This window comes from Passer montanus, unplaced genomic scaffold (assembly GCF_014805655.1).
Source record: "Passer montanus isolate IOZ18808 unplaced genomic scaffold, ASM1480565v1 scaffold451, whole genome shotgun sequence".
Classification (NCBI taxonomy): domain Eukaryota; kingdom Metazoa; phylum Chordata; class Aves; order Passeriformes; family Passeridae; genus Passer; species Passer montanus.
Window position 1 is genome coordinate 22,842 of NW_024369385.1, and position 11,442 is coordinate 34,283.

The 11,442-nt window shown below is 55.5% G+C and overlaps 1 protein-coding gene across 1 annotated transcript in view; it reads right to left on the reverse strand.

The window, feature by feature from the left end:
• The window catches only part of LOC120508188 (DNA (cytosine-5)-methyltransferase 1-like), a 29,642-nt gene extending 18,217 nt beyond the window's left edge, over window positions 1–11,425 (reverse strand). The window contains exons 1-10 of the mRNA XM_039721560.1: window positions 11,367–11,425; window positions 8,373–8,415; window positions 7,301–7,408; window positions 6,242–6,479; window positions 5,653–5,725; window positions 5,470–5,560; window positions 4,038–4,196; window positions 1,326–1,513; window positions 384–423; window positions 63–160 (exon numbers count right to left, since the gene is read on the reverse strand). Of these exons, the coding sequence (XP_039577494.1) occupies window positions 63–160; window positions 384–423; window positions 1,326–1,513; window positions 4,038–4,196; window positions 5,470–5,560; window positions 5,653–5,725; window positions 6,242–6,479; window positions 7,301–7,408; window positions 8,373–8,415; window positions 11,367–11,425 (1,097 nt within the window). The remainder of the gene's footprint in view (window positions 1–62; window positions 161–383; window positions 424–1,325; window positions 1,514–4,037; window positions 4,197–5,469; window positions 5,561–5,652; window positions 5,726–6,241; window positions 6,480–7,300; window positions 7,409–8,372; window positions 8,416–11,366) is intronic.
• Between the last annotated feature and the right edge of the window lie 17 nt (window positions 11,426–11,442).

Here is an 11,442-nt window from a genome sequence, read left to right on the forward strand (position 1 = left end):
GTCACCGGGGGCTCAGGGATGGGGACACTGGGGACAGGGACCTTGGGGACAGGGCCACCCACCTCCTCTGCAGACACGCCTGCTTGCTGCGGCCGCTGCCCCCGAACTTGACCATGTTCTGGCACGCCTTGCACTTGCCACACTCGGGCTGCTGGCACACCTGGCACGGGACAGGGGACACCGGTGACACCAGGAACGCTCCTCCACGATCAACTCAACCAACTCGTGATGTTGATGTCGACCAAGGTTGGAAGATCTTCCAAAACCAACCAACCCAACCCATGACATTGGCGTTGACCAAGGCTGGAAAAGCCCTCCAAGATCAACCCAACCTATGACAGTAACATTGACCAAGATTGGAAAACTCTCCAAGATCAGCCAACCCAACCCATGACGCTGATGTTGACCAAGACTGGAAGAGACCTTCAAGACAAACAAGCCAACCCATGACGCTGATGTTGGCCAACACTGGGAGTCCTTCAAGACCAACCAATCCAACCCACGACGCTGATGTTGGCCAACACCGCAAGTCCTTCAAGACCAACCAACCCAACCCATGACCTTGATGTTGGCCAACACTGGGAGTCCTTCAAGACCAACCAATCCAACCCATGATGCTGATGTTGACCAACACTGGGAGTCCTTCAAGACCAACCAACCCAACCCATGATGCTGATGTTGGCCAACGCTGGGAGTTTTTCAAGACCAACCAACCCAACGCAAGACATTGACATTGACCAAGATTGAAAGACCCTCCAACACCACCCCATCCCCGCCCCACCACTGGTGACCCTTCTTAGGAGGATCTTCCCAATTTTGGGAGGGTTTTTGTGATCTTGGGAGGATCTTCCCAATTTTGGGACAATCTCCCAGTTTTGGGAGGATCTTCCCAATTTTGGGAGAATTCTCCCAGTTTTGGGAGGATCTTCCCAATTTTGGGAGGGTTTCTGTTCTGATTCCCAGCACTTCTCATGCCACTGAACCCAAATCCTCACCAGTTTTGGGAAGATTTTCTCGATTTTGGTTGGATTCTCCCAATTTTGTGGGCACAGAACCCAAACCCTCCCCAATTCTGGGCAAATTCTCTTACTTTTGAGGTCCCACTTCCCAAATTTTGGTTGGATTTTCCCAATTTTGGGGTTTTTGCCCCCAGACCTCACCTCCTGCCCAGGGTGACCTCACCCAACTTGATGAGGTCCCTCATGCCCAGCATGAGAATCCCCAATTTTGGGCAGATTTCCCCAATATTGAGACCCCAGAGCCCAAACCCTCCCAGATTTTGGTCGGATTTTCCCGATTCTGGGTTTTTTGCCCCCAAACCTCACCTCTTGCCCAGGGTGACCCCGGCCAGCTTGATGAGGTCCCTCATGCAGGGCGTGATGAGCACCGGGGGCTCGTCGCTGTCGCCGGCCTCATCGTAGCTCTCCACCTGCTCCACCACGAACTGCGCGTGGCGCAGCAGCGAGTCCTCCGTGAAGCGGTTGAAGTTGAGCCCCGCCGGCGGCACCGTGGTCTGGGGGAATTTCGGGAGGGTTGGAGATGGCCGGGAATGGCAGCTGACCCCTCCCCAGATCGCCCATTCCAAAGGTCATCAAGTTGGGAATGGTTTGAAGGGCTGGAGATGGCCAGGAATGGCAGCTGACCCCTCCCCAGATCGCCCATTCCAAAGGTCATCACGTTGGGAATGGTTTGGGATGGTTTGGAATGGTTGGGGATGGCCGGAGATGGTTTGGAATGGTTGGGGATGGTTGGGGATGGCCGTTGACCTCTCTCCAGACCACCCATTCCAAAGGTCACCAAGGTTGGGGATGGCTGGGAATGGTTGGAAAGGGTTGGAGATGGTTGGAGATGGTTGGGGATGGTTGGGAATGGTTGGGGATGGCCGTTGACACCTCTCCAGACCACCCATTCCAATGGTTGGGAATGGTTGGGATGGGTTGAGATGGTTTGGAATGGTTTGGGATGGTTGGAACGGGTTGGAGATGGCTGGGGATGGGTTGGGATGGTTGGGAATGGTTGGAAAGTGTTGGAATGGTTGGGAATTATTTGGGATGGCCGTTGAGCCCTCTCCAGACCACCCATTCCAAAGGTCACCAAGACTGGGAAAGGTTGGGAAGGGTTGAGATGGTTGGAAAGGGTTGGAGATAGTTGGGAATGGTTGGGAAGTGTTGGAGATGGTTGGGAAAGGCTGGAAAGAGTTATGGTTGGGGATGGTTGGGAATGGTTGGAAAGGGTTGGAGATGGTTGGAGATGGTTGGGGATGGTTGGGAATGGTTGGGGATGGCCGTTGACACCTCTCCAGACCACCCATTCCAATGGTTGGGAATGGCTGGGATGGTTGGAACGGGTTGGAGATGGTTGGGGATGGGTTGGGATGGTTGGGAATGGTTGAAAAGTGTTGGAATGGTTGGGAATTATTTGGGATGGCCGTTGAGCCCTCTCCAGACCACCCATTCCAAAGGTCACCAAGACTGGGAAAGGTTGGGAAGGGTTGAGATGGTTGGAAAGGGTTGGAGATAGTTGGGAATGGTTGGGAAGTATTGGAATGGTTGGGGATGGCTGGAGATGGTTGGGAATGATTTGGAATGGTTCGGGATGGCCGTTGACCCCTCTCCAGATCACCCATTCCAATGGTTGGGAATAGCTGGGAAAGGTTGAGATGGTTTGGAAGGGTTGGGGATGGTTTCAAGTGGTTTGGAATGATTGGGAAGGGTTGAGATGGTTTGGAATGGTTGGGAATGGTTTGGAATGGTTGGGAATGGCTGGAACGGGTTGGAGATGGTTGGGGATGGGTTGGGATGGTTGGAATGGTTGGAAAGTGTTGGAATGGTTGGGAATTATTTGGGATGGCCGTTGAGCCCTCTCCAGACCACCCATTCCAAAGGTCACCAAGACTGGGAAAGGTTGGGAAGGGTTGAGATGGTTGGAAAGGGTTGGAGATAGTTGGGAATGGTTGGGAATGGTTGGAGATGGTTGGGAACGGTTGGAAAGAGTTGGAAAGGGTTGGAGATGGTTGGGAATGGTCATGAAGGGTTGAGATGGTTTGGAATGGTTGGACGTGGAATGGTTTGGAATGGTTTGGAATGGTTGTGAAGGGGGTGGGGATGACCACAACAGTGACACTGTCACCTCGACCTCGCTGAGCTGGTGCCACCTCCACCACCATCTCACCACCATCTCACCACCATGTCACCACCTCCTCCTCCTGCTCCTGACCCCAGTATTGGAATGGTTGGGGATGGCTGGAGATGGTTGGGAATGATTTGGAATGGTTCGGGATGGCCGTTGACCCCTCTCCAGATCACCCATTCCAATGGTTGGGAATAGCTGGGAAAGGTTGAGATGGTTTGGAAGGGTTGGGGATGGTTTCAAGTGGTTTGGAATGATTGGGAAGGGTTGAGATGGTTTGGAATGGTTGGGAATGGTTTGGAATGGTTGGGAATGGCTGGAACGGGTTGGAGATGGTTGGGGATGGGTTGGGATGGTTGGGAATTATTTGGGATGGCCGTTGAGCCCTCTCCAGACCACCCATTCCAAAGGTCACCAAGACTGGGAAAGGGTTGAGATGGTTTGGAATGGTTGGGAATGGTTGGAAAGGGTCGGAGATGGTTGGAGATGGTTGGGGATGGTTGGGAATGGTTTGGAATGGTTGGAAAGGGTCGGAGATGGTTGGGGATGGTTGGGAATGGTTTGGAATGGTCGGGAAGGGTTGAGATGGTTTAGAATGGTTGGGAATGGTTGGAAAGGGTTGGGGATGGTTTGGAATGGTTTGGAATGGTTGTGAAGGGGGTGGGGATGACCACAGTGACACTGTCACCTCGACCTCGCTGAGCTCACCACCATCTCACCACCATGTCACCACCATGTCACCACCATGTCACCACCTCCTCCTCCTGCTCCTGACCCCATCCCATCTTTTCCACAGGGGAACTGTCCCCAGGATGGGGAGGTGACACCGCAGGGAGGTGACACCATGGGAAGGTGACACCACAGGGAGGTGACACCACAGGGAGGTGACACGGCGGCGGCGCTGTCACCTCGATCTTGTTGAGCAGGTCCTCGTAGCTGACGTGGCGGTTGTTCTGCAGGAACTCCACCACGATCTTGCTCATGTAGATCTTCTCCTGCATCAGCGCGAAGGTCGGTGCGTACTCCTCGCTCGGCTCCATCAGGATGTAGTCGGCAAAGGCTGCGAAAAACCCAAAATTGGGGGGTTTGGGGGAAAAATGGGGGGTTTGGGTAGGGGAGAGGAAGGGAATGGGGGAAAGAGGAGGAAAAAGGAGAAGGGAAAGGAAAAGAGGAGGAAAAGAGAGAAAAAATAACGGGAAAATGAGGAAAAGGGGAGGAAGAAAATAAGGGGGAAAGAGCAGGAAAAAGGAAAGAGAAAAGGAAAAGGAAAAGGAAAAGGAAAGGAAAGGAAAGGAAAGGAAAGAAAAGAAAAGAAAAGAAAAGAAAAGAAAAGAAAAGAAAAGAAAAGAAAAGAAAAGAAAAGAAAAGAAAAGAAAAGAAAAGAAAAGAAAAGAAAAGAAAAGAAAAGAAAAGAAAAGAAAAGAAAAGAAAAGAAAAGAAAAGAAAAGAAAAGAAAAGAAAAGAAAAGAAAAGAAAAGAAAAGAAAAGAAAAGAAAAGAAAAGAAAAGAAAAGAAAAGAAAAGAAAAGAAAAGAAAAGAAAAGAAAAGAAAAGAAAAGAAAAGAAAAGAAAAGAAAAGAAAAGAAAAGAAAAGAAAAGAAAAGAAAAGAAAAGAAAAGAAAAGAAAAGAAAAGAAAAGAAAAGAAAAGAAAAGAAAAGAAAAGAAAAGAAAAGAAAAGAAAAGAAAAGAAAAGAAAAGAAAAGAAAAGAAAAGAAAAGAAAAGAAAAGAAAAGAAAAGAAAAGAAAAGAAAAGAAAAGAAAAGAAAAGAAAAGAAAAGAAAAGAAAAGAAAAGAAAAGAAAAGAAAAGAAAAGAAAAGAAAAGAAAAGAAAAGAAAAGAAAAGAAAAGAAAAGAAAAGAAAAGAAAAGAAAAGAAAAGAAAAGAAAAGAGAAAAGAAAAGAAAAGAAGGAAGGCAAAAGAGAAAGAAAGAAAGAGAAAAAAGGAAAAGAAAGAAAGAAAGAAAGAAAGAAAGAAAGAAAGAAAGAAAGAAAGAAAGAAAGAAAGAAAGAAAGAAAGAAAGAAAGAGAAAGAAAAAGAAAGAAAGAAAAAAAGGAAAGAGAAGAAAACAGAAGAAAAGACAGAAAAAAGATGGCAAAAAGAGAGAATCAAGAAAAAGAGAAAACAAAAGAAAACAAGAAAAACCAGAAAAACAAAATAAGAAAGAATGAGAAAATGGAGAAAAAAAGAAGAAAAGAAAACGGAAAAAAGGGGGAAAAGGAGGAGAAAGGGAGAAGAAAGGAAAAGGGAGAAAAAGGAGGAGAAAGGGCAAAACCCTTGAATCCCTTCCCCCAAAAACCTCAAAAAAAGCCCAAAATAACCCCCCAGGATGTCAGCACCGACCTTCTCCTCCAGCTCCTCCTCCTCCTTCTCCACGTTCATCAGCTCCGGCTTCACCTCCCCGTTGACCTCCTCCGATTTCCGCTTGTTGGATCTGCGGGATGGAGCCGGGACGGGGTTTTTTGGGAATGGGGAAGGGTTTGGGATGGCGGGATGAGGAAGAGGAGGGTGACCCTTCCCACTGACCCTTTGGACAGGAGGCTGAGGATGGTCGGCTGCCGGCCGGAGCTGCGGGTGACGCGGGAGCTGGCCGGAGACTCTGCGGGAAAAGCACGGTGGATCCCAAATCCCAACGGGAATTGTCCCAGCCCAAGGTGAGGAGACCCCAAAACCCTTCCTGAAGAGACCCTAAAACCCTTCCCAAGGGACCCCAGCTCTCAATCCCAATGGGAATTGTCACATTCCAAGGTGAGGAGACCGCAAAACCATTTCAAAGGTGATCCCAACTCTGAATCCCAACAGGAATTGTCACACCCCAAAGGCAGGAGACCCCAAAACCCTTCCTGAGGAGATCCCAAAACCCTTCCCAAGGTGATCCCAGCTCTCAGTCCCAATGGGAATTGTCACATTCCAAGGTGAGGAGACCCCAAAACCCTTCCTGAGGAGACCCCAAAACCCTTCCCAAGGGATCCCAGCTCTCAATCCCAATGGGAATTGTCACATTCCAAGGTGAGGAAAACCCCAAAACCCTTCCCAAGGGGATCCCAGCCCTCAATCCACCCCCCAGAAACCCCCGATTCCACCCCAAAACCCCCCGGAAACCCCAAACCCTTACTTCTGGCGTCTCCGTTGGAGCGGCTCCGGCGGGATTTCCGCGCCCGCGCGGCGGGGCCGGGGCAGGACGGGGACGAGGACGCTGCCACGCCCTCCTCGAGCTCCATGGCCGCGTCGTCGTCGTCGTCGCTGCCGGAGGCGCCGTTCCCGGGGCACCCGTTGGGGTTGGGGGCCCCGGAGCCATTGGGGGCCGAGAGCTCCTGGCGCAGCAGCGCCTTCACCTTGGCCAGGTAACGCTCCTGGGGAAGGGAGCACCTGGAGCTGAGCCCCAAATCCTGGGGAGTCGTGATCCCAAATCCCACAGGGAGTCGTGATCCCAAATCCCATATGGATTTGTGATCCCAAATCCCACAGGGAGTTGTGATCCCAAATCCCACAGGGAGTCGTGATCCCAAACCCCACAGGGAGTCGTGATCCCAAATCCCACAGGGAGTCGTGATCCCAAATCCCACAGGGAGTCGTGATCCCAAATCCCATATGGATTTGTGATCCCAAATCCCACAGGGAGTTGTGATCCCAAATCCCACAGGGAGTCGTGATCCCAAATCCCACAGGGAAATGGGGGCTGAGCCCAAATCCCACAGTGTGATCCCAAATCCCACAGGGATTCGTGATCCCAAATCCCACAGGGAAAGTGGGGGCTGAGCAAAGTCCCAGGGTGTTCCTGGTTTCCTGGTGTTGTATCCCAAATCCTGGTGTTTTACCCCCAAATCCTGGTGTTTTACCCCCAAATCCTGGTGTTTTACCCCCAAATCCTGGTGTTTTATCCCAAATCCTGGGCTTTTCCCAGAGTTCTCCAGGTGTTTTACCCCAAATCCTGGGCTTTTCCCAGAGTTCTCCAGGTGTTTTACCCCAAATCCTGGGGTGTTCCTGGTTTCCTGGTGTTGTATCCCAAATCCTGGTGTTTTACCCCCAAATCCTAGTGTTTTACCCCCAAATCCAGGTGTTTTATCCCAAACCCTGGGCTCTTCCCAGAGTTCTCCGGGTGTTTTACCCCAAACCCCAGGGTGTTTTAGGCTTTCCCAGGTGTTTCAGCCCCACCCCAGGCCCTGGGTCTCACCTCCGAGAGCTCCTCGCGGCGCAGTTTGGCCTCGAGCTCGCTGAGCTGCAGCTGCACCTCGGCCTGCAGGAAGCCGTGGATGAGGCTCAGCTTCTCCTGGACGCTCTCCTGGGGACACCGGGGACACCGAGGGGACATTGGGGACATGGCAGGGACAGTGGGGACATGGCAGGGACATTGGGGACACGAGGGGACATTGGGGACATGGCAGGGACAGTGGGGACACGAGGGGACATTGGGGACACTGGGGATGGAGGGGACACAGCAGGGACATGGGGGCAGGAAGCCGTGGATGAGGTTCAGCTTCTCCTGGACGCTCCCCTGGGGACACCGGGGACATTGGGGACACCGAGGGGACACCGTGGGGACATTGGGGACATGGCAGGGACATTGAGGATGGAGGAGACATGGTGGGGACATTGGGGGCAGGAAGCCGTGGATGAGGCTCAGCTTCTCCTGGACGCTCTCCTGGGGACATTGGGGACACCGAGGGGACACCGTGGGGACATTGGGGACATGGCAGGGACACTGGGGACACGAGGGGACACTGGGGACACCGAGCGGACGTGGCAGGGACAATGGCGACAGTGTAGGGACATTGAGGATGGAGGGGACATGGTGGGGACATCGGGGGCAGGAAGCCGTGGATGAGGCTCAGCTTCTCCTGGACACTCTCCTGGGGACACCAGGGACATTGGGGACACCGTGGGGACATTGGGGACACCAGGGACATTGGGGACACCATGGGGACAATGGGGACATGGCAGGGACATTGGGCACACTGGGGATGGAGGGGACAGAGAAGAAGGAAGCAATGGAGGGGACACTGGGGACAAAGTGATGGAGAGGACTGAGGGGACAGCGTGGGGACAGAAAATGGAGGGGACAGCTGGGGACACAGGGGACAGAGGGGACAGCATGGGGACACAAGGGACAGAAGATGAAGGGGACAGCATGGGGACATTGTGGGGCACAGAAGGACTTCCCATGGGGACAAGGTGGGGCACGGAGGGGACACCTCCTGCCAGGACACAGGGACTGCCAGGTGACACCGGGGACATTTTGGACTCACCTTCTCTCCCAGGTGCTCCTCATCCCGCTCCAAGTCCTGCAGCCTGCGGGGCACAGCGGGGTCAGCGGGCGGGGACACCGAGGGAGGGGACAAGGGACACCGGGGGTGGGGACACCGAGGGAGGGGACAAGGGACACCAGGGGTGGCTCCAGAGGGGACAGAGGGACACCGGGGGTGGCTCCAGGGAGGACAAAGGGACACCAGGGGTGGCTCCAGTGGGGACAAAGGGACAGGAGGGGTGGCTCCAGAGGGGACAGAGGGACACCGGGGGTGGCTCCAGGGAGGACAAAGGGACACCAGGGGTGGCTCCAGAGGAAGGGGACAGAGGGACACCAGGGGTGGGGACACCGAGGGAGGGGACAAGGGACACCAGGGGTGGGGACACCGAGGGAGGGGACAAGGGACACCAGGGGTGGGGACACCGAGGGAGGGGACAAGGGACACCGGGGGTGGGGACACCGAGGGAGGGGACAAGGGACACCGGGGGTGGGGACACCGAGGGAGGGGACAAGGGACACCAGGGGTGGCTCCAGAGGGGACAGAGGGACACCAGGGGTGGCTCCAGAGGGGACAAAGGGACACCAGGGGTGGCTCCAGAGGGGACAGAGGGACACCAGGGGTGGCTCCAGAGGGGACAAAGGGACACCAGGGGTGGCTCCAGTGGGGACAAAGGGACAGGAGGGGTGGCTCCAGAGGGGACAGAGGGACACCAAGGGACACCTCCAGTGCCACCGAGAATGTCCCTGTCTGCAGGGATGGGGGGCTGGGACCCCTGGGAATGCTGGATTGGGGACAGAACCCCCAAACTGGGGACAGAACCTCGGGATTGGGGACAGAAACCCCAAACTGGGGACAGGGTCCCAGGACTGGGGTCAGAACCATCAGGATTGGGGACAGGACCCCCAGATTGAGGAAAGAAACCTGGGATCGGGGTCAGGACCCCCGAGATTGGGGTCAGGACCCCCAGATTGGGGACAGGACCTCAGGATTGGGGCCAGAACCATCAAGATTTGGGTCAGGAACCCAGAATTTGGGTCAGAACCCCCAGGATTTGGGACAGGACCCCCAAGGATGGGGTCACGACCCCTGAGATGGGGTCAGAAACCCCAGGATTGGGGTCAGGACCCTGGGATTGGGGTCAGAACCATCAGGATTGGGGTCAGGACCCCAGGATTGGGGTCAGAACCATCAGGATTGGGGTCAGGACCCCAGGATTGGGGTCAGAACCATCAGGATTGGGGTCAGGACCCCAGGATTGGGGTTGGGGGGCTCTGGGGGGGTTTGGGTGGCTCTGGGATGGTTTTGGGGGTGTTTTGGGGGGTTTGGGGTCCCCCGGGTTCAGGGACAGCCACGGGGACAGCGCGGGCACCGCGCCGGAAGTGGGGGAGGGGTTTGGGGCCCCCCTTCCTGCCCTGGGGGGCACAGGAGGGGTTTGGGGTTTTGGGGGGGGACGACAGTGACAATTCCCACCGGGGTCACCCCAAAATGTGCCAGGGCTGGTGGCCCTCAGCCCATCCCGGGGGTCCTCAGCCCATCCCGGGGGTCTCAGCCCATCCCGGGGGTCCTCAGCCCATCCTGGGGGTCTCAGCCCATCCTGGGGGTCCTCAGCCCATCCTGGGGGTCCTCAGCCCATCCTGGGGGTCTCAGCCCATCCTGGTGGCCCTCAGCCCATCACGGGGGTCCTCAGCCCATCCCAGGGGGTCTCAGCCCATCCCGGGGGTCTCAGCCCATCCCGGGGGTCTCAGGCCATCCCGGGAGATGTCACTGACAGGGCTGAGGAGGGGACAGTGCCATGGGGGGTGACATTGCCAAGGCTGAGGGGTCTCAGCCCATCCCAGGGGTCTCAGCCCATCCCGGGGGTCCTCAGCCCATCCCGGGGGTCTCAGCCCTTCCTGGGTGGGCTCTGGGTGTGAGCCCACCCTGAGGGGCTGTGAGGGGTCATGAGGGGCTCTGAGAGCTGTGAGTGCAGTGAGCGTTGTGAGGAGTTCTGAGGGCTGTGAGGGGCTCTGAGAGCTCTGAGGGGCTCAAAGAGCTGTGAGGGGCTCTGAGATCTCTGAAGGCTCTGAGGGGCTCTGAAGTCTGTGAGAGTCTCTGAGAGCTGTGAGGTCTGTGAGGGGCTGTGAGGGCTCCAAAGTCTGTGAGGGGCTGTGATATCTCTGAGAAGCTCTGAGGTCTGTGAGGGGCTTTGAGGGGCTCTGAGGGGCTGTGAGATCTGTGAGGGTCTCTGAGGTCTGTGAGGAGCTCTGAGGTCTGTGAGGGGCTCTGAGGTCTGTGAATTGCTGTGAGGGCTCTCAGAGCTCTGAGGGGCTCTGAAGGCTCTGAGGTTTCTGAGGGGCTCTGAGGTCTGTGAGGGTCCCTAAGGGCCCTGAGCTCTGAAGTCTGTGAGAGTCTCTGAGGGCTGTGACGGGCTCTGAAGGGCTGTGAAAGCTGTGAGGGGCCCTGAGAGCTCTGAAGTCTGTGATGGGCTACGAAGGTCTCTGAGGGCTGTGAGGGGCTCTGGGGTCTGTGAGGGGCTCTGAGAGCTCTGAGGTGTGTGAGGAGCTCTAAGGGCTCCAAAGTCTGTGAGGGGCTCTGAAGGCTCTGAGGGGCTTTGAGGGGCTCTGGGGTCTATGGGGGGCTCTAAAGTCTGTGAGAGGCTCTGATGTCTCTGAGGGTCTTTGAGATCTGTGAGGGTCTCTGAGGTTTCTGAGGGGCTCTGAGGTCTGTGAGGGGCTCTGAGGGCTGTGAGGTCTATGAGGGGCTCTGAAGGCTCTGAGGGGCTCTAAGGGCTCTGAGATCTGTGAGGGTCTCTGAGGTCTGTGAGGAGCTCTGAGGTCTGTGAGGGGCTCTGAGGTCTGTGAATTGCTGTGAGGGGCTCTGAGAGCTCTGAGGGGCTCTGAAGGCTCTGAGGTTTCTGAGGGGCTCTGAGGTCTGTGCGGGTCCCTAAGGGCTCTGGGGTCAGTGAGAGGGGGGCCCTCACTCCCGCCTCACTCCCGTCTCCCGGCCGGGACTCACCGTCGGCGCAGCTCGGCGGGCAGCGGGGCCGGCGGCAGCGGCGCGGCGCGGGCCGGCATCGGGAGCGGGGCGGGGG